Source organism: Sorex araneus, chromosome X (assembly GCF_027595985.1).
Source record: "Sorex araneus isolate mSorAra2 chromosome X, mSorAra2.pri, whole genome shotgun sequence".
Lineage (NCBI taxonomy): Eukaryota > Metazoa > Chordata > Mammalia > Eulipotyphla > Soricidae > Sorex > Sorex araneus.
The window spans coordinates 193,501,889-193,529,562 of NC_073313.1; the positions used below are offsets into that span (position 1 = coordinate 193,501,889).

A 27,674-nucleotide genomic window follows, 5' to 3' on the forward strand; every position below is an offset into this window, starting at 1 on the left:
GGGGTTGTGTCTAGTAGTATTCACAGGTGCATGTTGTTCTGGGGACTGACTCTTGAGTTCCAGCATAGAAAGCATGTGCTCAACTCTTTGAGCTGTCTCTCTGACCTCATTTTAAAAATAGTTTTAGAGGAGTCACGTTTACTACAAAAAATCAGGCCTATCTTTTTAAATAATACCAAGGAGGTACATGATGAAATTCTTAATGAAAAATAGTTGGTTTTATTCTAATTGTTAGGTACAAGAAATTAGAAAGCCAGGATTCTATCCCTCTCACTAGATATATGACGTTAGATGAATTAACTAACCACACTGGAATTTAGATTTTTTTTTGTTTGCTTTGGAGAGCCACACCTCTGGTTCTTAGTAATCACTCCTGGCAGGATTCGGGACCATACAGGGATTGAACCTGAGTCAGTTGCATGCAACATAAGCGCCCTACCAGATGCACACTCTCTAGCCCCATTTATAGATTTATTAAAGTTACATATTTGTTAGATTTTTCATTACTGTTTTCCATGCTTAGTATTTTGTACTCATACATTTCTTTCTCAAATTGGAAAGATCCAGAGAGGATCAGGGTCTCCTTCGTCATGTAATCCTTTTCCATATAAAACAAACACTAGCCAAAGCTGAAATAATTTAAGGTAGGACAGAACTTGTGATGACACAATTGGAGATAAAATAATTGATTTAATAATAAGTTAATATTTCTACTCTAATAGTACTGCTGTGGAATGGCATTAAGTATTGTAATAGGCCATTGAATATTGACTTTGACTTTGTGGACAAACACCGTTTTGTACAGATACTTTTGTTCTTTGCTCTGTAAAGAACACACATTTCCCATTTTCTTGCATCTTTAGCTATTTTCTAGCATTACTTTTATTTACTTTAATGAAATATCTTGTAGTTGGCATGTTTCATATTTTTTCTAATCATTTTAATAGTTCTAGAATGGAACTATTAAAATTCATAGTTTTAATAGTTTCATTCACATCCTGGAGTAGATTTAACTAAATATAATAGTTATCATTACTACTGAAGATTTGTTATCAGCACAAGCTTTAAAAAGTTTTATTTGAATTAAACTTCTTCATTTATTTTAAGATTCTTCTTGGAGGCATAGTCAAGTTCCCAGATCATCATCAATGGTACTTGGATCCTTTGGAACAGACTTAATGAGAGAGAGGAGAGATTTAGAAAGGAGAACAGATTCTTCCCTTAGTAATCTTATGGATTATAATCATCGAAGTGGTGATTTCACAACTTCATCCTGTATGTATATTATATATAGCTTATAATGTTAGATTTTCCTACTTTAAGATCATAGTACAGAAGAATAAGTGAAGTTAATTTTTTAAGATACCTTTAGTATATGTTTTCTACTATCTTTTAAACAGTATATACTTATAAGTACTCAGATTGTTAGCCCATAAATGTTTACTTACTGTATCTTTTTTAATGTGTTATAAATATACTAATTGTATACTTCAGTATAACTTGTGTTAGTGTAATGAGAGTTAAAAATTTGAGTTTAACTAAAGCTTGGCATCTTTGTAAGGCATAATCTAAAATTAATTGACATTAGAGTCTTTGTTTTCATTCAGTTAAATAAAGGACCATACTCTTTTTCTGTCCAGGTAAAAATGTAGGTTATTCAAAAATAAATACCGTAGAACAGTAATGAAAACCAACCAGATAAAGGTGATAAACACAAGAGGTAGTATGTAGAAAATAGCAAGTTTGTTTTTTGAAAGGTTTGGGTCAATAATCTTACTGGAACAAGACCTCCCCCCCTTCTAAGATCAATAAGTCATGTTTTTGTTGCTTGGCTTTGGATAGGAGGTACTTTCATAGACAGTGTTCGCTGCTTCTGGGTTTGTATATAACAGATTTAGTTCCTAATAGTTTATCCTTTCATGAGACCCATGTATTCTCACAGTACCAATCTAGTGCTTAGTATATCGATGAGTATATTTTATAAAAAGAATGCTCTAGTGATTCTCATTTCATTTGAAGATTAGAACTACCAGTAATCAATAATCTTATTTTTAAAATGCAGTTACTACCAGCTCAAAGCCAGTATTAAGAAGCAAATGATGTTACAGTGCTGCTAATAACCTGAAAGAAAATATAGAAGATTGAAGAAATGCTTAGCTGTTAGCATGGTCTCTCTAAAATTATACCCTTTCACAAGGATAATAATAATTATATGGAAAAAATACCTATCTTTACTACAGAGTCAAAAGTATTTAAAACATTTCCCTATGATTTTGCTCTTGTTAGTAATTTAATTTAATAGTAGCATTGAATTTGGCCTATTTCAAATTCCTTATCCAAGAGCTAGAGAGATGGTACAGCGGGTATGGCACTTGCCTTGAATGCAGCTAGCTGACCCTGGTTTACTCCTCAGCTTCCCATCAGGTCCCCAGGCCCCAGCAGAAGTGACCCCTAAGTGCAGAATCCTGAGTGATCAATGAGCACACCGAGTATGCCCCCAAAATGAAATTCCTTGTCCGTACAGACAGTAGATACTCTTCTACCATTTTGTTTTCTGATTAATAAATCTCGCTGTTTGACCTTAATCAGATTAGTATGATGTTTGCCTCACAAGCTATAATGTATTTTGTGAAATAGTAGTAGATATGCAATAGAAATTGTCTTTTATAGTAATGGTTTAGCTTTATAGTTATATTTCAGTAATCAGTTTGAATTCTACATCTCATTTTTGTAAAACTAGTAGTAGCAAAGTAGAAATTTCTTAATGCTGAAATTATTTCATATAATTGGCATTATTTTTCCTTTCAAAATTAGATGTTCAAGACAGAGTTCCTTCTGCGTATTTACAGGGAGCAAGACCAAAAGAGAATTCAATGAGCACTTTACAGTTGAACACACCATCCACTAACCACCAGTTGCCTTCTGAACATCAAACCATGCCATGTTCTAGGGACTCGCGTAGAAATTCTTTAAGATCAAATTTTTCTCCAAGAGATTTGGAATCTCCTCAAGTACACAATATACAGCCTGGGTTTTCTTATATTTCAAATAGAGATGAAACTTCATCCATAACCAGTTCGGATAGAGTTGGTTCATCTCAAAGACCGTTTCAAGTATCTTCTGACAATGAAGGTAGACGAACAACCAGAAGATTGCTGTCACGTATAGCATCTAGTATGTCTTCTACTTTTTTTTCACGAAGATCTAGTCAGGATTCCTTGAATGCAAGATCATTGAGTTCTGAGAATTCTTACATTTCTCCAAGAATTTTGACAGCTTCACAGTCTCGTAATGCAGCATCAACTTCTGACCTTCCTGATAATAGATCATCTGAAGCTTCTCAGGGATTTCGATTTCTTAGGCGAAGATGGGGTTTATCATCTCTTAGCCAAAATCATAGCTCTGAGCCAGAGTCAGAAAATTATAACCAAGAATCAGAAGGTAGAAGTACAGGACCATGGTTATCATCTTCACTTAGAAATAGATGTACACCTTTGTTCTCTAGAAGGAGGCGAGAGGGTCGAGATGAGTCTTCAAGAATATCTACCTCTGATATACCATCTAGATCTCATCATATTTTTAGAAGAGAATCAAATGAAGTGTTCCATCTTGGAGTACAGAATGATTCCCTTGGCGCTGCTGCCACCAGACCACAAGCGTCTGCAGCTTCCAGCAGTGCAGCCATCGGTAGTTCTGCATCAGATTCAGCTTACAGTGGAAGGAATACAGGAATAACCGGAATTCTTCCTGGTTCTTTATTTCGATTTGCTGTCCCCCCAGCACTTGGAAATAATTTGACCGACAATGTCATGATCACTGTAGATATCATTCCTTCAGGTTGGAGTTCTTCTGATGGAAAAAATGATAAAACTAAAAGTGCACCTTCCAGAGACCCAGAGAGACTTCAGAAAATAAAAGAGAGGTAAATTTAAATCCTGTCTTAAATTGTAAAGTGAGAGATTTAAAGATATATGTATTTCTAAAATGGCTTCTCAAACATTGGTATTTAAAGTCTCTTCTTTAAATTTATATCCAGTAAGGTATATATCTCAAAGCAAGTGGTTAAATGGATGAAAGTTAAAAGATAGTAGAAACTAGAAGTATAAAGAAGTTATCTATAAAGATTATTGTTTTTATTTGGGGGCCACACTTAGTCATAAGAGACTTTGTTGTACCAGGAATCAAATTAGGATTCCTGTATGCTTTGCCTTCAGTCCAGCCCCTGTAAGTAATTTTTCTCATTTTTTATTTTGGATTTTTTTTTGGGGGGGGCTACACCCAGTGGTGTTCAGGGGTCACTCCTAGCTCTGGGCTCAGGGGTCATTCCTGGCAGATTCAGGAGACCATAGGAAATACCAGTGATCAGACCTGGCTAACTGCTATATGCAGGGTAAGTGCCCTACACACAACTCCATTTAGCCCCTTTTCTCTGGTTATGATACAGATAAAGAACAAATTTGGTAGGTTGTATTGCTAAACCAATTTTGTAAGGACATAGAGTCATGAATTTTCTAGTCTCAGCTTTTATTAGGATGATTGATTTAGCATTTACTATATTCCTTACCTCATATCTTTTTTGAGATGAAGTAGGAAAAATTGCATAATTTTAAAATGTTGCTTTTGAAGTCCAGAGGAGTATCATGAATACCATTTTAAAATCTGATCTGGGGGCTGGAACGATAGCACAGCGGTTAAGGCGTTTGCCTTGCACGTGGCCAACCCGGGTTCAATTCCCAGCATTCCATATGGTCCCCTGAACATTGCCAGGAGTAATTCCTGAGTGCAGAGCCAGAAGTAACCCCTGTGCATTGCCGGGTGTGACCCAAAAAGAAAAAAAAAAATTTTAAAAAGGGCTGGAGCAATAGCACAGCGGGTAGGGCGTTTGCCTTGCATGTGACCAACCCGGGTTCGATTCCCAGCATCCCATATGGTCTCTCTGAGCACCGCCAGGAGTGATTCCTGAGTGCAGAGCCAGGAATAAACCCTGTGCATCACCAGGTGTGACCCAAAAAGCCAAAGTAAATAAATAAATAATTTTTTAAAAAAAAATATGATCTGGGGTCCAGATGAGGTATTTTGAGTGGGTCTTTCATAAAGACCTAATCTGAATGAATTGTTTAATAGCATACTTGTTACTGTTAGCTTAGATTATTGTATACTTAAAAAGGAATGCATTTAAATATAACTGGTTTTAAAAGGAGTTGACTTTTTTGAGATGTTAATTATCAGGCTACTATGCACTTTTATTTTTCTTATGGGGGTGTTGGTTACCATGTGATTTATTCTTTTACTATTTGCTATTTTTCCTTTCTTGCGGAGAGGAGATTATTTTACCCTGATAATCTTAATTTGGGATGGAGGGGTGGGAGTGGGGGCTGCTTGGAACATACCCAGGAGTGCTCAGGCTTATTCCTGGCTCTGCACTCAGTATCACTCCTGGCAAACGTGGGGACCATATGGGATGCTAGAACGAACCTGGGTTGGCACTTGCAAGGCAAAAGGCCCTACCCGCTTACTATCTCTCCAGTCTCAATCGTAGCTACTTTATAACAACTTTCTTAGATTTTTAAGTACATGCTGAGGTATATAACTATTATAACTCTTATGCCAATGGTTGAGTTAAATTTTTTATTTCAGGTGAACTTGAGCCATAGTGTTACAGCAAAGCATTAGGGATTCTCAGAAGAAACAGATAAGCCAGTATTACGCCATCATTTTAAACTAGCTTGTTTAAACTTGTTATTTATTTCGCCATAGAGCATGTTTCGTCTTCCTTTTACTCATACATGATTGTGTTAAGACATTTTAAATAAGAGAATAATATTCTAGAATCTCAAAGTTAAACTACTGGAAACTATGATGTGAAGAAAGTTAAATTTAAAGGTTCAGATAGATTCTTATGTATCAGATTGGCTCTGTGGTTAATCAACACATGAGAATCACCTAATATACTTATTATACATAACTGTATTTAGGAATTAATGTATTTGAAGTTGTGTAACAAAAAATTTTAGCCATCGTTCCGCATCTAAACAGTTTGTATTGACCTCTTAGAGGACATAGGTAGATAGCAACTGTTCCACATTTAGAACTCTTACAGAAATCAGAACGATTCATAACACTGCTCGGTTTGGGAAAATGGACAATTAAAATATGCAAGCATTTTTTTTGTGTGATTTAATACAAAAAGCTTGCCATTTTAAACCTAGTGATTGTAATACCATATAAATGAAAAATCACAAGTCAGGTTTTAATTGTTATAATGTAAGTTGTCTTTAAATTTTAAGTTGCTTTCAGTGACAAGTATATAAATTTATGCATTTGCAACCGAAGTATTCTGTCTACTATAGAAATTAAAATCTTAGGGATATTTGTAAAGTGATTTTGAAAACAGGAACTTAAAACTGCACTACTGAGGGACAAAATTGCTTAAATCATTTTACTCTAGTGATCTTCAAAATTACATAATTTTCACTCTCATAGAAATATTGGGGTACCTCCCAAGCAATCCTCAGGGCCCAGATAACACCCCCAGCAATACAGAAATAGTCCAGATGATTCAGTACTCAGCTATGTGTTACTTTGCTTTTCTAAACTGAGCAGTACTGAATTACCAGTGCCACACCTAGTGGTGGTAAATCTTTAATTTCTGGGGGATGGAACTCTGACCTCCCAGATGCAACGTACTGAAGTGCTAAAGCACTTAGAGCTATCTCTCTAACCATATCAGAAATGTATTTTCATGATGAATGCAGTTTATCATTGTTTCTTTGTATTCAGGTAGAGCATGAATAGAAATGCTTCCTGAGCAGAAAAATGGATATACTTTTGGGGATTGTATACATTTTGAAGTGACCAACTTCAGTAAATCATGATGGTCCTATTTAGGAAATACATCTTTTTTCCAGCCTTCTTTTAGAGGACTCTGAAGAAGAAGAAGGTGACTTGTGTAGAATTTGTCAAATGGCAGCCGCATCATCATCTAACTTGCTGATAGAGCCATGCAAGTGCACAGGAAGTTTGCAGTATGTCCACCAAGAGTGTATGAAAAAGTGGCTACAGGCCAAAATAAACTCTGGTAAGATTTTGTTCAGAACTTATGCAAAAGATTCATGTATGTATGTATGTATTTTAGTTAACACATCTGATCATCAATAATTTCTTGCTAAATTTATATTCATCAGAATCTTTTTTTTTTAAATTTTATTGAATCACCATGTGGAGGGTTACATAGTTCTCAGGATTATGTCAGTTATACAATACTCAAACACCCTTCCCTTCACCAGTGCCCCTATTCCATCACCAACCACCCCAGTATACCTCCCGCCCCCTCCCGACCCCCACCCCCCGTCCCCGCCCTTGTAAGTGATAAGTTTCACTTCATTTACGCTTTATCTTGGTTACATTCTATGTTTCAACACATAACTCGCTATTGTTGCTGGGGTTTCCCCCCAAAAAGAAAAAGACAGTCCTATTGTCAAGGAATCATTTGATAGTTCTCCATTGCTGAGAATGTAGAGATATTAAGTCCCGCTGTTTGTTACATAACTTTTCTATTTTTTCCCCCTCGTCCCGCGCCACCGAGTTCACGCCTGTTTAGTATTCACCACGCTGCCTGACAAAAGGAAAAAAAAACCGAAAAAGATGGTTATTTCCCGTCATCAGCCAGCGTGGGGCTCTGGCTTAGTTGATAGTCTGGTAGAAAGTCTGCAGTTTCTGGAACCAAAAGTAGTGTGCTGGTATCGGCCCCAGCTCGAGATTCCACCAGCGTCCCGCTGTTCCATGTACATAATACTTTATTCCCTTGTATTCCATTCCCATGCCACCAGGTCTGTGTCAACTTAATGGACATCATACTATGGTTAACGCCACGCCGCGTTTCTTCCCGAGAAAGAAGGATATTTCTTCTCAGCTGGCGTGGGGATATGGCTTAGTTCAATCTAGAGAGATGGCTACCACTTTGGTTGCATTCAATGTTTCAACAAAAAACTTACTATTCTTGTTAGGGTTTCCCACCAAAGTCCGACCCGTTAAAAAGGAACCATTTCATATTGCTGATGATTAGATGATATTAAGTCGCGCTGCCACGGCAGCAGCCACGCGGTTTTGGGTTTCTGTATAAAGTCCAGGGAAAGTATAGCCAGAACTTACACGTCACTACAAACTTTTACCCTTTTTTGGTCCCCCCAAAGTCCAACCCATTACTAAGGAACCATTTCATATTGCTGATGATTAGATGACATCAGGTTGCGTGGCCGCGGAAGCGGCCGCGCGGTTTTGGGTTTCTGTATAAAGTCCAGGGAAAATTCTGCCTGAAATTCTATCGCTACAATCTTTTACCCTTTGAAGGTGCTCATAAGATGGGAAAACCTAGAGAAATACCGGGTCCCCACAGGGTTGGCCTGGCGGAAATGCTCAGTTCACATACTGCAAGTTGTTCAGTGGACTGCTGGTGTCCAAAGCAGCTCCCTTGTCCTCCTCGGTCATACTGGAGCGGCGGGCACGGCGAAGTGGGAAGCCCACGTGGCTTCACTGTCCTTAAGTGTCCGAGGTGGGCGGAGACCGGTACTTCCCCGCCCCTCGATCTCCCGCAAGCCTCGCTGCGCATTTGGGTGCGTGTCTCCATTTTGTGCTCAGAGAAGTGGGGTGGAGGCTGTGCTGTGCCCAGGAGAGGTTGAGAGAGAGAGAGAGAGAGAGAGAGAGAGAGAGAGAGAGAGAGATTAAAAAAAAAAAAAAGAGGAACGCCGGGCCCCCGCACGGGCGGCCTGGCGGAAACGCTCAGTTCACATACTGCAAGTTGTTCAGTGGGCTGCTGGTGTCCAAAGCATCTCCCTTGTCCTCCTCGGTCATACTGGAGCGGCGGGCGCGGCGAAGTGGGTTCATCAGAATCTTAATTGTCTTAAACCATATTTGAAGCAAAGGTGTTAAAGAACATTAGTCTTAACTTCATAAAACTAAATTGTGTATCTTAAATTTCATTTACTAAAAAACTTCATGTGCAGTAAAAGTGGTTTCATTTTTGTTGTTGATCCTTAGATTATGTAAAAAAAATCTCTATATCAAGTAGTATACTTTTTACTGGTTTTCTGTCTTTGAGAAAGATTCGGCTCTGATACTGTGGTGTCAAGTTCTGTGTACAGCATAGCTAGGTATGGCACCAAAATAAAAATTTTTGGAAGAGCTCCATCATGTAAAAGATATATTTGATACTCATTAAAATATTTATTAAGCAGTTTCTGTATATGTACTGAGAAATAAAACAGGCAAGTTTTATTTTGTTTTGTTTTGTTTTGCCTTTTGGGTCACACCTGGCAATGCACAAAGGTCACTCCTGGCTTTGCGCTCAGGAGTTACCCCTGGCTGTGCTCAGGGGATCATATGGGATGCTGGGAATCGAACCTGGGTCGGCCGTATGCAAGGCAAACACCCTACCCGCTGTGCTATCACTCCAGCCCCCAAACAGGCAGTTTTAATACTGAGAAATAAAATGTACTGAGAAAATGCAGCCAAGGTCTACTGAATGAGAAGGTGGAAAGATAAAAATCTGGTTTTAAAAAATGCAGGGATAAAGGGATAAACACATTCTGGTTGTGCTATTTTTGAACAACTTCTGTAGGAACTTAAATGCTATAGAAGAGTAAAAAGCCCAAAGATATAAAAGAATTTCTATTAAATTATCTCCATATTAGGTGTATTTTAATAATCATGCTTCCTGCTTCTGAATGAGTAGTTTTGTTAAGGGATTTGGGGCATTTAGGCAGTATTCAGTTGTTACTCATGAATGGTCAGATTTATTCCTGGCAGAGCTTGAGGATTATAATAGCCAGGGTCAGATGCAGGAAAGCAAGTGCCTTGTCCCCTATGCTATCTCTGTGGTCCCTGATTTAGCACTTTTTAAAAAATGTTTATTTAAAAAAAACCTTTATGAAATCTCCCAATTTCTTTATCATCCTCATTGGATTATATATGGATTCTTGAGTCTAGTTTAAAATTTTTTAAGTATTTGTGGCTGGAGCGTTAGTATAGCAGGTAAGGCGTTTTCCTTGCATATGGTTAACCCAGGTTCAATCCCCAGCATCCCATATGGTTCCCAAGCACTTCCAGGAGTAATTCCTGAATGCAGAAGCAGGAGTAACCCCTGAGCACCACTGGGTTTTTGGCTCAAAAACCAAAACAATGTTAATATCCACATCATTCTTATGTTCTCATGTCTGCTAGTCTTAAAAACATGCCTTATTCATTTATTTGAACTATAAAGAATATGTTCGGTAATTTAAATCAAATTCTGAAACATAATAAATCATCTCATTATAGCACTCAGCTATTTCCTAGACTGTTAAAGGTTACACTTGCTCTTTTAATGCCAAATTTAGATATTAAAGCAAGACTCAAAATGGAGTCATTCATGTTAAAGCCTAGGTCACAAAACCAAACCTTATTGCAGTTTCGACCTCACCTAGTAGTGGAATTTTAAACCAGTCAATCAGGAATCATTTGATCAACATTAATGAGGTAATCTTCCTGATAGAGTCTAAAAGAATTTCCTAAAGGAAACTGACTTGTTTGCTTCAGCCACTCTGCTTTTGGTTTTTAAGTTTCTTTTCCTATTCTCTTCCTTCTATAAGTCTTGTTTTACATTGTCTTGGACTCCTTTCTGTCTTCCTGGTATATGCCTTCAGATAAATGAGTGGAGTATCTATTAAATGTTGGAACAGAGGAGCTTTGTATTCTTTCAGTGTGATGAAGTATAATGTAAAAGATGTCCTTTGACCCATTACTTATTAAGTGTGTAATTACTTGACACCAAGTTAATATAGAATGTTCTGATCATTACTGCTATTTCCTAAAGTTTATATGATCATCTGGCTGTGACCCAAAAAGAAAAAATAATAATAATACAGTTTATATGATCCAAAACAGAAGCTTATTCATTAAATAGTATCTTCATCTCCCCATCTCTTAACCACAACTATCAGTTCCTCCAATCTCTGGTAGATTTTGTTGTACATTTTTTCTAAGTTTACCTATTATGTGTATTTCTTATAAGTTAAATGATAATTATTTACTAAAACCTTTGAAGTTTATGTTGCATCAGGACATTCCTATAACTGAATAATGAATAAAAGTGGATTTTTTTCATTTTCTCCCCTGCCCAGTACCAACATTGTGTTCCTTGGAAAGGTCTTTGTATGTTACTAGTTGTTATAAGATATATATTATTAGATGGTTTTTGTTGTTGTTTTATTGTTTGTTTTGAGTTTTGTGACACATTTGGTGATGCTCTGGGCTTATTAACACCTGACTCTACGCTCAGGGATTACTCCTGGTGGGCTCAGGGGACCATATGTAGTACCAGGGATTGAATCGGGGTTAGCTGTGTGCAAGGTAAATGCTCTACCCACTGTACCATCTCTCCAGCCCTTTATTATATTCTTTCTTGTACCTTGCCACAGAAGAAATAGGTAGTAGAGATGACATTCCATTTGTCAGTTTCCTGCACTCAGGTATGTAAATATCTGGAGGGAAAGGAAAGCAGTGACTGGATATTTAAATAACATAAAATAGGATCTGACATGCGCATTAGGGCTTGGGTTTGCTTTATTAGAGAACAATTATTGGTTTATGGCATACTATAATCTTTCTTCCTTCTTTCTGATTTTTTCTATGTTACAAATTTAAATCCATGTAAAACTGTTTTGTGAAGATAACAAAACTAAACTTTTTGTAACTTAATTTTTATCAGGTTCTTCATTAGAAGCTGTAACCACCTGTGAACTCTGTAAAGAGAAGTTGCAGCTTAACCTGGAGGATTTTGATATTCATGAACTGCATAGAGCTCATGCAAATGAACAAGTTAGTATATTTTGCCTAATTTGGTAAGTGTCTGTTCTATGCTTAAAGGACAACTCTTGAAGAAAAGATTAAATGGTCAGAAAATCTGCATTAACATAGTGTAATAGTAATATTCCTAATATAGCTAATATTAGGAATTTCTATTAGTAAAGCCTGTATTCAAGTCACAGGTGTTTTTATTATAATTTTCATCACGTGCTTTCTAAGTAAACCTTTAGTAATAAAGACTTAGGAAATTGGTACCAGAGTAGGTATTCTGTCCTTACCTACACATAGCTGTCTTAGATGGTAAAATAAAAGCCTTACATGCATGAGAGCTGTATTCGATTCCCAGAACTACACAGAAAGAAACATTTAAGTCATATATCTACATCTACCCACTTTCTTGTTAAAAGGGAATGATGTTTCATATAACTATACCTCCATTTCTTCCTGGTTTCCTTCACTCTTCTGTCTCTGCCTCCAGCTTTATATTGAACAGATTACCTTGTGAAACCTTCATTCTAAGTTCTGTGATCTTTTTATTCTCTTTTTGTTAGTTTCTTTACAGTTACTTATTTAATATGATGTTACTATTTCTTTTTTTTTTTTTTCTTTTTGGGTCACACCCGGCGATGCACAGGGGTAACTCCTGGCTCTGCACTCAGGAATTACTCCTGGCGGTGCTCAGGGGACCATATGGGATGCTGGGAATGAACTGGGGTCCGCCGTGTGCAAGGCAAACGCCCTACCCGCTGTGCTATCACTCCAGCCCCTATGATGTTACTATTTCTCTGGTCATAACTTTTTCTAATTTTCTCAGAAAGTTTGGTAGGTATTGTTCACTCTTTCCTCTCCAAAATGGATTGGTTCCCTTAATTTCTGTTAAACTGAATCTTGAAAGATTTTATTGCTTAAAATTTTATCATTAGAATGAACTATTTTTCTTTTCCCACTTTTTTGTTGTTTTGGTGTCATTCCTGATGGATCTTAAAACTTACTCCTGGCTCTGAACCCAGGGATCACTCCTGGCAGGACTGGGGGGCTGGAGGGATGGCAGGGATCAAACCCAGGTTCACTGCATTCGAGGCAAGCGCCTTACCCGTTACCCACTATACAGTCACTTCACCTGTCCCTCTCCCAACACACTTTTTTTTTAATTTTATTGAATCACTATGAGATAGTTAAAAGTTTTTATGTTTGGTTACAATCACACTATGATCAAACACCGATCCCTCCACCAGTGCACATTCCCCACCACCAATATCCCCAGTATACCCCCCTTTCCCATCCTCCCCCTCCCTTCATGGCAGATAATATTCCCCATACTCTCTCTACTTTTGGGCATTATGGCTTGCAACACAGACACTGAGAGGTCATCATGTTTGGTCCATTAACACACATCTCCCATCCTAACCAAATCCTCCAGCCATCATTTTCTTAGCCAACACACACTTTGAAAGAGGAATTCGAGGAGGTAAAGGAGAGAGAGGCCATCCAGTTTTGCTTACCATACTGTAGCACTGTAAGTCCTGCTGTTCATTGATTTGCTCAAGTGGGCATTAGTAACGTCTCCATGGTGAGACTTGTTACTATTTTTGGCATATCGAATACGCCATGGGAAGCTTGCTAGGCTCTGCCATGTGGATAGGATACTCTTGGTAGCTTGCCAGGCTCTCCGAGAGGGACGGAGGAATTGAACTCAGGTTGGCCATGTGCAAGGCAAATGCCCTACCCACTGTGCTATTGTTCCAGCCCTTGTTTACCATATTTGTTATAAATGTAATGGTGAGAGAATACATAACAAGTTTCTTAAATAGAAGAACCCACTCACCTTTGTTTGAAGTTGAGTTAAGAACCTTTTTTGGTTGCTGTTGTTACTAGATTTGAGGGCGTTAGTTTTGTTGAGGAAGTAGTTTACAACAGGTTCCATCCATATTATTCATACTCTTGAATGCTACTTCATAGGAGTCATCATTAGTGTGTCTGTAATCCTTCACCCCTTTCCAAGATTTTCTTCTAACCCTTCCTTCACCCCTTCATGTAGCTGCATCTCCCTGTTGGCAGTAATTTTAGGGTTTGTTTAGCTGGGAACGTCTAATCTCTTCTGTTGTTGAAAAAAACACTTTCAAGTGAATGTTTGGTAATAACATTTCCATTGTTGTTTGTCTATCAATTCTAAGACACTTTTTTTTATTTTAAATTTATTTATTTATTTTTAACGTGTTCTTTTATTGAATCACCATGTGGCAAGTTACAAAACTTTCAGGTTTAAGTCTCAGTTATACAATGCTCGAACACCCATCCCTTCACCAGTGCATGTATTCCTCCACCAAGAATCACAGTATACCTCCCCCTCTACCCCCCCACCTCCCCTACCCCCCACCAGTGTAACTGATAAATTTCACTTTACTTTCACTTTACTTTGATTATATTCAATATTTCAAAAAAAAACTCACTATTATTGTTTGGAGTTTCTCCCCACTAAAGTCGTACCTGCTGAAAAGGAAGCATTTGATAATTGGTTTTCCATTGCTGAGAATGAAGAGATATGAGGTCACTAGTGGCCGCACAGTTTTGGATTTCTGTATTTTAGTATTTTAGTAACTAAGTCCAGAGAAATATCTGCCAGAAATTGCATCATTGCAAGTTTGTACCTCTCAGCTACTTTATATTCCACAGATGAGTGCAGTCTTTCTATGTCTGTCTCTTTCTTTCTGAGTCATTTCACTCAACATGATACTTTGTATGTTGATCCACTTATATGCAAATTTCATGATTTCATGTTTTCTGACAGCTGCATAGTATTCCATTGTGTAAATGTACTAGAGTTTCTTTAACCAGTAATCTGTTTTGGGCACTCTGTTTTTTTCCGGATTGTGGCTATTGTAAACAGTGCTGCAATGAACATAGAAATGCAGATGTCATTTCTATTATACCTTTTTGCTTCTCCGGGATATAATCCCAGGAGTGATATTGCTGGGTCACATGGAAGCTCAATTTCTAATTTTTTGAGAATCGTCCATATTGTTTTGCAAAAGGGCTGAATCAGTCGGCATTCCCACCAGCAGTGAAGGAGAGTCCCTTTCTCCCCACATCCACGCCAACACCAGTTGCTTTTGTTTTTTGGGATGTGGGCCAGTCTCTGTGGTGTGAGATGATATCTCATTGTTGTTTTGATCTGCATCTCCCTGATGATTAGTGATGTTGAACATTTTCTCATGTGCCTCTCAGCCATTCGGATTTCTTCTTTGGGAAGTTGCTGTAATTCTAAGACACTTTTCATAACAATATTCTGACCTCATTAAGAAGTTTCCTATTCATCCTAGGCAGCTACCAGTCTATTATAAATCTGTATTCTGTGTCTGGATTATTTACCTATTCTGGAATCATGTACTATGTGATCTTTAAACATAACTTTCTAAATGATTGAATTACAGATGCTCTTTGAAAATACAGTTAAAGCCAATCTGCGTATAATTTATGATTTCCTAATAGTTTAAGTGGAAGAGCCTGGCAAGCACCCCATGGCATATTCGATATGCCAGATACGGTAACAATAACAGGTCTCATTCCCCTGACCCTGAAAAGAGCCTCCAATTGTTGGGGGGGGATAAAGAGAGGCTACTAAAATCTCGTGTTTGGTATGAATGGAGACATTACTGGGGCCCGCTCCAGTAAATCCATGAACAAAGAGAATGACAGTGATACAGGCTATCTTGAGGAGTTCTTGAAGCTAATTGCTTAGATAAAGGTTAAGAATCATTGATGTTGGGATGATATATTAGGCAGTTGATATGCCACAGGTGCTATGTAATACTATTTTTCTATTCTTTATGAGCCAGTTGTCCAGAAAGAATACAACTTACAGAAAGAAATTGACTCAAATCCTCAAGGAGCCTTGCTAGACAGCTGAGCATTGTTATTTTTACAAAAGTGTTCGGGCTGTGGGGTGGAGTTTTAAAAAGGTGGAAAAATAATGCAAAGAAAACTCTTTTTTTGTCTTTTCAGAATAAGAGTAGGTTTCAAAGGATGGTTTTCTCCTGCCATTCTTCCTTCTCTAGGTACTCATCATGTCTCTTAAAGGTGGTTCTTTATCTTTTCAACCAGGAATATTTTATATCTTTCTCTTTAAAAGTGTTGAAAATAATAGCAAGTCATTGTAATTATGCAATTCTTCATTAAGCTTCTTGATCTTAACTTCTTTTTCTGTAGATTTTCATGGCCTAATTCCTGTTCTCAATTTAATTGAATAGTTTGATTTATTTTACTTTCTCAAATTCAATGGTTTCATCTTTTACAATGTGAAGATCATTAATATTTTTTCGATCTTTTGGTATTTTGATGCTATATTGGTGATGTATGTGCTTAGCTTCTAAACAACAGTAGTTTTGGGCTGGAGAGACAGTATAATGAGTAGAGCATTTGCCTTGCATGATGCCTATTCCAGTTTAACCCCTTGCACTGTCTGTGGTCCTTTAAGCGCCCCCAGGAGTGATCTCTGAACACTGCTGTGTATTTTCCACCACCCTCTCCCCCAAACACTGTTAAGCTTAAAAATATATGCTTTTACCCACTACAGATTTCTTGTGAATCATATGAGGGGCGTTCCTTTATTTTTTTTCTATTTGCGGTCGCCATTAATTATATAAGAATCTAAAAAATAATGAGTTGATCTAACAGAACAGGTTCTTACAGTAAACTATATGATTTAATGGTGGGAGAAATGGTCATTTGAAAGGCCAGAACAATAGCGGGTAAGGCGTGTTTGCTTGTAGCTTACAAACGTTCTACCCTCACCCTATCTTTTGGTCCCCAGAGCACCACCAGGAGTAATTCTTGAATGCAGAGCCAGGAGTAACCCCTGAACACCACAGGGTGTGACCCAAAAACAGAAAAGGAAGTGGTAATTTTTAACACTCATAGCCATTTGTGAAATGAAATTGAGAGTCAGCACATTCATTCTTTCCTAAAGTGATTTAAAACCCTTCTCTTTAAAAATCATTAAAGAAGATTACATGAGAATAAAAAATGATACATAAAATCATGAAGAATTGGTGGTGTGTGTATGTTTGTGTTTTTTTTTTTTTTAATGCCTTGCATCATATCCCTGGCTAGGAATTAGATATGAACAAAAACTCCTCTAGTTAATCAGTATATTCAGACTGCCTCACCTACTAATTTTTCATTTTCCATATCTCTTTTGTTTGCTTCTCTACTGAAGGCTGAGTATGAGTTTATCAGCTCTGGTCTCTACCTAGTTGTGTTACTGCACTTGTGCGAGCAAAGCTTTTCTGATATGATGGGAAATACAAATGAACCAAGCACACGTGTTCGAGTAAGTAATAATGGAATTGGGGAGAAGGGAGGGTATGATAGAGCAAGTGTTGGTTTTCAAAAGAAGATTGTTCTAAATGTTCACATTCTATTTGAAAAGTTTTAAAATGTTTCTTAAAGATACTATGGATTTAATGAAAATTGCTGTCTTCCTTGTGTTATCTATCAGGCAGCCAAATTTTCTCATAAAGCCATGCTAGAAGTAATTTTCTAGCTCTTAAAAATAATATATTTCAGTAAAAAGCAAACAAGAATGAAAAACAGCAACACTCATTTTTATTTTAAGTTTGAAACCTGATGTTGAACTCCAAAAATCACAAGTGTGGGAGATTGACATCAGTTTGTTACTATTTTATAAAAAGTAACTACTAATTTTTGAACATCCTTGTTAAAAACTACTTGCTATGAACTCTTTTTATTCTGTACAGTTACCTTAGTATCACACTTAAGCAAGATATTTGAGGTATTTGCGTTTAAATGGTACTATTTTTCTCAGTGTACACGAACTGGGTTTTTGCCCTTTTGACACAGAAAGGCCTATGTCTAAGTCTTGAAGTGTGATCACAAATGTATGCTTGAATTGTAAATATTTTCACTTTATTGATAAAAATTTAGTAATGGGCAGTAAGTTGGAATGTTTTATCAAATAACCAATTTAGTGTTTTATATAACTTCTAAAAAAGTAAAATTTGTATGTTATGTAGGTATTGTTTCTAAGAGCCAGGTGTATAAAAAGAACTGTGAAGAACATTCAGAATTTGGGCAAAGATATTTGACTCCTAGATACTTTAGAAGTCATAGTACCTAAATTTAGTTAAGCCATAGAATTATTTCTAAATAAATTATTTCATAAAATTAATCTGTTTTCATAATGAATAAGTTATTAAAAATATCTAAATTTTATTTGATATCAACAAGTTACTAGTAAAGTGATCGTCATTTTTAGGGTCTGTTTAAGTACAGAAATAAATGTAACTCTTGCCCTTTTTTTTTTTAATTGACACAAATTAAATTCATTTGGGTGCAAATCTCAAGTTTCAATTTTTTTCTCCATGGTTTTTTAAAGTGTTAACAGTTATGCAAGAAGATAGTACTATTAAAAAAAGTTGTTGCATTGCTTGCAGTTTCTACATGATTTTTACATTAGTAATGATTATATAAAACACTTCAATATGATATCCTTGAGCTTGTAGTTTCTGTTGTGGGGTAAGAAAGACCCATTTGTAAAGTCTTAAAATGGTGTTTGACTTCATAAGTAGAAATGAATCTCCTATACTGATTCTCTCCTTAGATCCATTTGCAACATTTAAACTACTGTATTTCTTTCTGCATTGTTTCTAGTTTATTAACCTTGCAAGAACTCTTCAGGCACATATGGAAGATCTCGAAAGTAGGTGGAATTTTCCCTCCCCAGGCTTGTTGAATTTATTTTTGCAAATTAAACCCACAGAACAAAAACTTAGTGTATACTTCTTAACCAACCACACCCCTCAAAAAAAAAAAAAAGGCTTTATAAGATTAATTACCAAAATATTGGTGTGGGGAGTATGGGTTGCGCAGCTGACATTGGTGTTTATAAAGCATATTTTTAAATTTATACTAACTGAGGTCAACCTCTTCACTTTTATTTTAGACAAAATTTTTAACACCCTAATTTTAACACTTTTTGTCATGTTTTAATTATACAAATAATTCATCAGTGTTTTGGTTTTTATTTTTTCTTTATTAATATAAAGTATTACTTATTCAGCTTAGCTGGATCATAAAAGATTTCCTCCTAGACTTATTGTGTCCAATTTAAGGAAAATAGGGCAGAAAGATCCTACTAATTGTGAGTTCTTCTGCTTGGGTTCCTATGTGAAGCTACTAATGCCCAAATTTTCACAGGCGTCTGCAGAGCCTCACAAGGTATTAAAATATCTGGGGCGCTTCATACCAAATGGACACAGATTATGTTGGCTTTGGAACAGTTCCTAGGAATTTAAGATTATCCCACACACTGATTTTCACCCAAAAGTAACTTTATTTTCCCCATGATCAAGTTCCTTTTGCACTTTCAAAGTGTTTTTAAATATGTGCATGGTTGATTTTCCTGTTTACTCATCTCCAAAATACACTTGAGATTGTTTTAATTATGTGGATAACAAATTTATCTTTTGAGAAATCTCTAGCATCATTTAAGTTTGAGAAGAATTTGGTCATTTCATAAGAAACCTTCAATTCATTGGACATTTTATAATGGGATTTTTTACATTATGACTACTACTCTTAGGTCTTAAAAGGCAAAATAATGTATTTTTATAATTTTTATGTTTGCAAAAGTGATACATGAAGGAAGGAATCATGGTATATTAAGTAAGAATTTATTCTTCGTAGCTTCTTAGTTCAAATGCTTCATATTGGAAAAAAAAAATTTCCCTCCCTTCATTTGTAAATTGTATTTATACTTTTTCAGTGCACTTGTAGTTCATTGTTTTAGTGTTCTTTTTTCCCAAGATGGCTTATTTCTTAAAGCTAATATTTGCACTTAAAACTAAGTTTCCTCAACATAGTATTTGCTTAAATGTGAGGGGAAAAAATGGAAATAATTTATGCTCAAACTCAGCTGAGAATAAAAGATAGAATAAGTTAATTTCTAAGCACCAACGTTTGTACATTCTGAAAATTGACTCAAACTATCTTCTGTGGATTTTATAAAGAAAAAATACTGGTGTCTTTCTGAAAAGCCATTTTACTTTTCAGTCTGATTTCCCCCCCCCCCCCCCGCTTTGATAAAGAAGAAAAGTTAACCATAATTACCATATTCATGGGCTAAGTGCATGCTAAATATCATTTGTTAAAAATAAATTTAAGAATTTGACAAGTGAAGACCATGGAAGCAAGTTTTTATGTTTTTGTGCTAGCATACTATTATTTTTTATTCTATTATTGTGTGCTCTTAAAAGTAAAAAATCTTGCTACTTTTGATAATGGGGAGATGTTTGTTTTCTGTGAACTTCATTTTCCTTCTCACACGGAGCAAGTTTACAGAAACTTAGTTTTATACTTACTATGTCCTTCCCGAAATAAGTGATGGAGGAAGTTTGTATTAAACTTTTGAGCTACTAATGAATAAAATAAATTGAGGTCAGAAATGTTAGGAAAATGTTTCTGACAGTTGTGGAGGTAAAGAAATAACCTCAGTAAGAAGTTTTTAATAGATCCAGTTATTTTTAACTTAGGCTGTGTCTATATAAAGTATTTTTTTAATTAAGTAGATCTTTTCCTTGACATTTATAGACATAGCTTTGATGTAAAATGCAAGAACACCCATAACCTATTCTATGTACATTTTTTTTCATTCTCATCGGATGCATCAAACATGCAGCGGTAATAAGCCAGATTCTACTCAGGTGTGTGAGAGCACTTGCCTTAAGTTCACTTTTCTCTGGTACACTTTTCTAAGTACACTCTCTCTAGTGTGTATGTCATTAGCTCCTGTGAACACAAGTTGATCTTGGAAACTTTTTAGAAGATGTTCTTGAATCACATTTTTAAACATTTTCATTTTTATAAAAACTAACATAAAAAGAAATGGGGGTGGGGGCATTTTATATGGACATCACCCATAGTCAAACCACCCTAACTGTCATGAAAACCATTTTGATCAAACTATACTAAATTGGGGTTTTGTTTTGCAAGTCATTGCTGTTCTTTCTGGCTTCATATGTATACTTCAATTCCCATCCGTCCTAAAATCATTCTTGATCATCCTGTTTTCTTTCAACAGCTTCAGAGGATGACTCCGAAGAAGATGGAGATCATAACAGAACATTTGATATTGCCTAACCTCATAAAAGACAAATGGATGATCTGTGAACAAGTGTTTATTAAAACTGGCAATTAAGTATGAGTTAATTTTGTGGGGAATGCCATTTGAGTACATTGACCATAATGAATATACATCTAGATGTATATTCATTCGCACGTGTTGCTGAATTAAAATTCTTCTACTGGGCCTTTTAACATGGCCAGTCAATCTAATGTTTATAAACTGGTGATCTATCTCTAAAGTATTTTTCTTTTAGGTGAGTAGGAAAGGTATTGCTTTTGTTTTAAATAACTAAGCAATGCCAACACCCTTTTTTGTGTTCTGATTACTGTAGTCATATTTATGAAAAAAGTTCGTGTTTTAGTCTCTTGCTAGTGAAAAAAGTGGGGCAAAATATGCTTTTGAAATAAAATGCCAAATGGCACCCAATTTCTTTTCTTTTTTAAATGCCTTAAGTTGCAGTCTCATTTTCATAATCATTTCTCTCCAGTGTTTAAAAGGGTGGGGGTTTGTGATGAGCATTATATTAGGTTTCCAAATTTAATTTGAATTCTAAATTCACTTAGCAATAAAATCTACTTTTTAGATAAAGTATATAAAATATAAATGATGGATAATTTTTTATTGATTTGCAAAATGCAGGTTATATTTGATAGGCCATAGTATGTATATATTCCTCTTAGGAATATTACAGCTGTAAATTTTATCAGAATTGTCAGTCAAGTGCTATTTGGTTAAAAAAATTACTGCAATCTCAAGTTAAAGGAATATTTTTGAATCCCACATTCAAAGTTTAAAAAAGAAACACTGGTTTTCAATGTGTTTTTTAGTGTTGTCTCTTCTTTATAGATAAATATGATATAAATAATCTATTTGGATCTTGGTCTTTTCTAAGTTCCTTGGAACTATTCCTTGGATAATTGTGAGCTTTCATTTGATGACTCTGTACTTTTCATTATCTTTGGAGAACAGATGAGTGTTAACATGTTCAACATGAATAGATCTATATTGTGGTTACAAGTTGTGTATTCTTCCATAACTGTATTTTCTGTCAACTCATAAGTACACTTTTAAAGCACCTTCAGGTGGTTTCTGATTAAATAAAGTCTTCATGTCATGGCAACAAATGACTTTCTCAGAACTGAATCAAAACCGTGTAATTTCTCAAATGTGAGTCAACAGTTTGCCCACACTTAAGTCAATTTGTTGGTTTAATGTAAAACATTGGCTTTAAATAAAGTGCATACTGATTGATTTACATTTAAGGTTTGAAATGTTTCCTTTTATTATATTGATGCTGAAAGAATTCCGACTATAGATCAAGAATTTTATTTCATACAAAAATGTTTCTGCATCATTATTCACCTTTTGCCTGTTACTATTATCTTATCTAAACAAAAATATAAAATTTGAAGATGCCAGTTTCTCTTTTCTGAGTTAAGACTTTTGAACTGAAAAATTCATATCTCTAATTTACATCTGAATTTAGAACAAATTTATTGTTTTTTGCCTAACAGTTAAATTTTTTATGTGATAGCAGTTTTTTGACTTGCATACAATTTACATTTAGTATAACTTAAGTGTTAAGTACACTTACATTTATATAACTTAAATGTTTAAGTTATATACCCAGAGACTGCCCCCAGCACCATGTAATCCCATCAACGACCAACATCCAGAGACTATAAAACCAAGCTCCCGGAAGAGAGTGATGCAGTCTTTTGCCCCCGTGCCTGGCTGTCTTCACTGGGGCCCCTCAGGGGGGACAGGTTGCGTTTCTCTCCCCTCCCTCCCTCCCAGCAGAGCCTCGACAGTTGAGGACCTCCGGAACCCAGCCACGGCCATGCTCAGGTCCACTCTCCACACGTTCGGATGAGCCTCATGCATAGGGGAGCCGGTGGAAGAACCCTGGGTGCGGGACCCGGGGCTGAGATCTCCAAGGCTGCTCGGATTGGGACTGGGCCTCTTCCACCCAGATCCCCCATTTTCCAGTAGCTAGGCAGTCACACCCAGAGACTGCCGTGTAATCCCATCAATGGCCAACATCCAGAGACTATAAAACCAAGTTCCTGGAAGCCGAGTTCTGATAGCCTAGTTCTCCCTCTTGGAGAACCTGACAAGCTACTGAGAGTCTATTGCCCACTTGGCAGAGCCTGGCAAGCTCCTCGTGATGTATTCATATCCAAAATACAGTAACAGATACATACATACCTCTCGGAGAGCCCGGCAAGCTACCAAGGGTATCCCGCCCGCATGGCAGAGCCTGGCAAGCTACCCATGGCGTATTCAATATGCCAGATACAGAACAATAACAGGTCTCATTCCCCTGACCCGGAAAGAGCCTCCAGTCGTTGGTAAAGACAAGTAAGGAGAGGCTGCTAAAAATCTCAGGGCTGGGGCTGGAGCAATAGCACAGCGGGTAGGGCGTTTGCCTTGCACGCGGCCGACCTGGGTTCGATTCCCAGCATCCCACATGGTCCCCTGAGCACCGCCAGGGGTAATTCCTGAGTGCAGAGCCAGGAGCAACCCCTGTGCATCGCTGGGTGTGACCCAAAAAGCCAAAAAAAAAAAAAAAATCTCAGGGCTGAGTGTAATAAAGACGTTACTAGTGCCTGCTCGAGTAAATCAATGAACAATGGGATGACTGATATAACTTAAATACAGATGATATACACAATGGCTTGAAGATACTTGGTATTCTGTGTTTTAGTGGTTAGCTTCTTAGCTTCTGTAAATGTAGGTTTGGAGAAATGTCACTGGTTATTTTATTGGGTATTTTCTATCATTGTTTATTGAAACTGAAGGAAGAGATTATGCATTACTAACTATAAAGAATATTAGTTCCTAAAAAATGCTAGTTAAAAGTAATGCTGGTCTCAAGTATAAAAGTAAACCAATTGTGTTATGTCTATGTCTGTCATCCCGTTGCTCATTGATTTGTTCGAGTGGGCACCAGTAACATCTCATTGAGAGACTTATTGTTACTGTTTTTGGCATATCAAATATGCACAGGTAGCTTGCCAGGCTCTGCCGTGCCGGCTCGATACTCTCAGTAGCTTGCCGGACTCTTTGAGAGGGGTGGAGGAATCAAACTCGGGTCGGCCGCGTGAAAGGCAAACGCCCAACCGCTGTGCTATCGCTCCAACCCAATTGTGTTAATACCTATATAAAATACTATATGACAAAATTGATTAAGATTATATCTAAATACTCCTAAAATAATTTCTGTCTCTTAACATCCTAACCACTATAGATAGATTAGGTAGGGGTGTGTGTGTGTGTGTGTCTTTAGGTGTTTGTGTAGTACATCTTTAAATTTGTGTTTCCTGGCACATTAATAAAATTGGGGTTATTTTTATAAATACATTCTGTGACTTTTTCTTTGCATATATTTAATTTTGTTGATTTGTTGGCGTCCATTGCATTTTCTGATTGTAGTCAAGTGAGTTATAAAACATGTTTTCCTCTTTCAATGAACTATTTTCAGTTCCCAAACTTATTTTAAAGATTATATATTCTCTTTAATAATGACAAAAAAGTAATGCTACTCTCAAAATTGGAGAATTATATTGTCATTATTTGTTATAATCAAGATGCTAAAGAAATTCCTACGTTCTGGTATGTCAGATAGATAGCATAAGATTTGAATGAATTAAATCATCTCTGACCACGAAATAGTTTAACTGATGTTCTGCTCTATAAAGAAAATGTATGATTTAATGCTTTATTGGCAGGAACCTTTATTTAATTTAAGAATATCTACATGTTTCTTACAAATACCACCACTGAAAGTAAACATGTTCCCATATGGTATGAAATGATAAAAAATTGTAATTTTTTTCCTACGGTAGTAGAGCAGTATCCCTGACCTTACAGATAATCTGTAGCATACCAGTAGAATCATCTATTTTCAGATAGGAGGAGCAACTTGAGTTCAGATAGACCTTTTTTGGTTTATTTGTTTTTAATGTAGGAGTACTGCTATTTATTCAGCCATTGATTAAGCTGATTGAATTGGGCTTGAACTCCACATTACCTTTTTTATTCAGAATGTTAGTTTTATTATTACTATTTTTAATCACCGTGAGATAGTTACAAAGCTTTCCTGCTTGAGTTTCAGTCATACAATGATCAATCACCCAACCCTCCACCAGTGCACCTCTTCCACCACCAAGAACGCCAATATCTTCCCTCCCATCTCACCCTCCCCCTGCCTCTATGGCAGATAATCTCCCCGTACTCTTTTGCATTACTTGTTATGAAAAAGCATAAGATGTGGCACAGCTGCAAGAGCAGCTGCGTGCTTCTAGAACTCCAAAATTCCACATACTTAGGGTCTAGAGAAATCTGCAGCGAGCTGCTCAGTTTGGAGATTTTTGTGTGTGTCTCTGAATCATGCCCGCTAAGGAGCTTAAGTAGCAGCCCCAGGCAGTTTGTGAATATTACCTCCAGGGTCCCATGGGGGCATCAGTGAGGAGGACTGGCCCATCCCCTATCCCTTGAGGCCTGGCGTTTACCGTCATTTCACCTGATCATTTTAAAGATTCTACGGCAGTATTTCCCAAATAAAATTACCACCTGCGAACAGTGAGATGATAGGTGGGATACTTTCTGCTTGTTCTCAAAGTAAATTTCTGGAGGGGAGTTAGGGAGACACAGTGATTTTTCAACCTTTAAAACCTAGGATATTAGACATTTAGAGATTTGTAACGGTTTAAAAGAAGAGATGATTAGTTTTTTTTTTTTCCTTTTTGGGTCACACCTGGCAGTGCACAGAGATTACACCTGGTTCTGCACTCAGGAATCACCCCTGGTGGTGCTCAGGGGATCATATGGAATTCTGGGAATCAAACCCAGGTCAGCTGAGTGCAAGGCAAATGCCCTACCCACTGTACTATTGCTCCAGCCCAAGAAGAGATGATTAGTCTTAGCTCCTAAAAAACTACCAGGATTAAAATAGGAAAAGCAGTAAGGAACTCTAGTCTCATCTTCACTCCTAGCTCTCAATCTTTCAATAATTTTTGTCACCATACAAATAAAAAAAAATGAAGTTCTTACAGCACACAATAGATCATTTAAGATCATTTATCTTAAGTGTCTTGTATACAGGAACAGAGGGATTCCTAGCACACAACACATTTGTTGCTGTTTTGCAACTTCTGGTCCATAAGGCATCATTTTGAAGATGAAAATCATCAATATTCTCTGATTTATATCACTCTGCTTTCGGCATCTGTTTGGGGATTTCATCAGATACTGCTAGTAAGTGCACAAGCTGGTAAAAAGCTCTGGTAACACTATTAGAAGTACTAATAACACTTTATTAGTACTATTAAAACGTACTACTAACAAAGTGTTATTAGTATAATACTACTAAAACTTGCTCTTTCACTGTGGGATATATATATGTATATAGTCTTCCAGTTGTCACTTGCCATTACATCACAGCCCTTTGGGCCTTAGAGATCACTGTCAGGGGTCAGAAATGTGTTTGATTCCTGTCATTGCTGAGTTCTCTAGCACTAAAAGAGCAACCCTAGTTGCCTAGTATTAGCAGGAGTAGTTCCAGTTTGTGCCAGTCCCTTCAGAAACAAGAGTGACATTGATTGGGGTTTTCTTGATTCATACTGGCCAGTGTCATATATTGGGACTTTGTTGCTCTTGGTCAAATTTGAGAAGCTTCTCTCCCCATATGATAAATGATAGGATGTGGGTTAGGATAAAACTGCTTAAACTTGAGTGCTTCTAACCCCTTTTTTTACCAAAGATGTTTTCTTCAGCCCCAGGTATATAATAGTTACATAAATCAAATTTACTAATAATTATAAATATATAATGTAGAGGTTACTGAGACCGCTCAAGCAACTCAACGATCAACGGGATTTCGTGATCAAGATAAATCTACAGCAAATTTGGGGGGGGGGGAGGTTTACAAGCATAGTTTGAGAAGCTAGGGAGTTAAAAGGGAATTTTTTTAAAGTGTTCCTGTTCCAAAAGCTAGGATTTATGTCAAGTCCATAATAATATTGCAGTGCTGGGAATTAAACCCACTCATGCATGCAAATACACTATCACTGACTACACCCCACCATCTTAAAATGTTCAATGTGTTCTGATATTTTTAAACATCATTGCTGTTTTGCGTAGTTTTTGCTGAAAGACACTAGTTTTTATTGTGCTGAATGATAACTTACCATTGTTTGAGAAGCATGAGATACAGGAACAGCTGTGGATGCTATGAAAGAAATATCTAAAAATTAGACACTGTGTTTCAAGTCTTTCATTATGAGGATCCGCACCTTTTCTGGTACAGTTTTAGTTTTGGTTTCTAAGACTAGTCATTTGTGATAGGACCAAATTTTGTGGTTCAAATAGAGTTCTAAAAGTAATAAAATTGTATGAATTCTGTGGGATGTTATTTAAATCTGTAAAGTTTTCTATATCTAGTAATGAAGATAAAACCAACTGTCAGATCAACCCAGCATTAAGTTTAAAGCTAACTGTAAAATATATAGGGATGCACATGGAAAGGCATAATGTGCTCTGCCACTAAGCCACCTCCTTGGCACATCATATTTTAAAAAGCTTCATGCCTTATATTAGGTTTGTGTTAATAAATGGGCAATATTAGACCATTAGGTAGTTTTTTTCAGCTCACACAAGATAATTCAATTAAGGAATAAAATAATGCAAG

General features: G+C 36.6%; 1 protein-coding gene across 4 annotated transcripts in view; it reads left to right on the plus strand.

The window, feature by feature from the left end:
- MARCHF7 (membrane associated ring-CH-type finger 7) overlaps nt 1-22,240 on the plus strand; it is a 40,335-nt gene extending 18,095 nt beyond the window's left edge. Inside the window, exons 4-10 of one of the 4 annotated variants that reach the window (XR_008627285.1) lie at nt 1,108-1,275; nt 2,815-3,922; nt 6,909-7,078; nt 11,744-11,876; nt 17,057-17,170; nt 18,511-18,559; nt 20,939-21,018. Coding sequence is in view for 2 of the 4 variants with exons in the window: in XM_055120918.1 (XP_054976893.1) it covers nt 1,108-1,275; nt 2,815-3,922; nt 6,909-7,078; nt 11,744-11,853; nt 17,057-17,170; nt 20,939-21,055 (1,787 nt within the window). In the remaining 2 variants the exon portion in view is untranslated. Of the gene's footprint in view, nt 1-1,107; nt 1,276-2,814; nt 3,923-6,908; nt 7,079-11,743; nt 11,877-17,056; nt 17,171-18,510; nt 18,560-20,938 lie in introns of all 4 variants that reach the window. The other 3 variants (XM_004608105.3, XR_008627284.1, XM_055120918.1) reach the window with 3 other exon arrangements.
- Nucleotides 22,241-27,674: the final 5,434 nt, after the last annotated feature.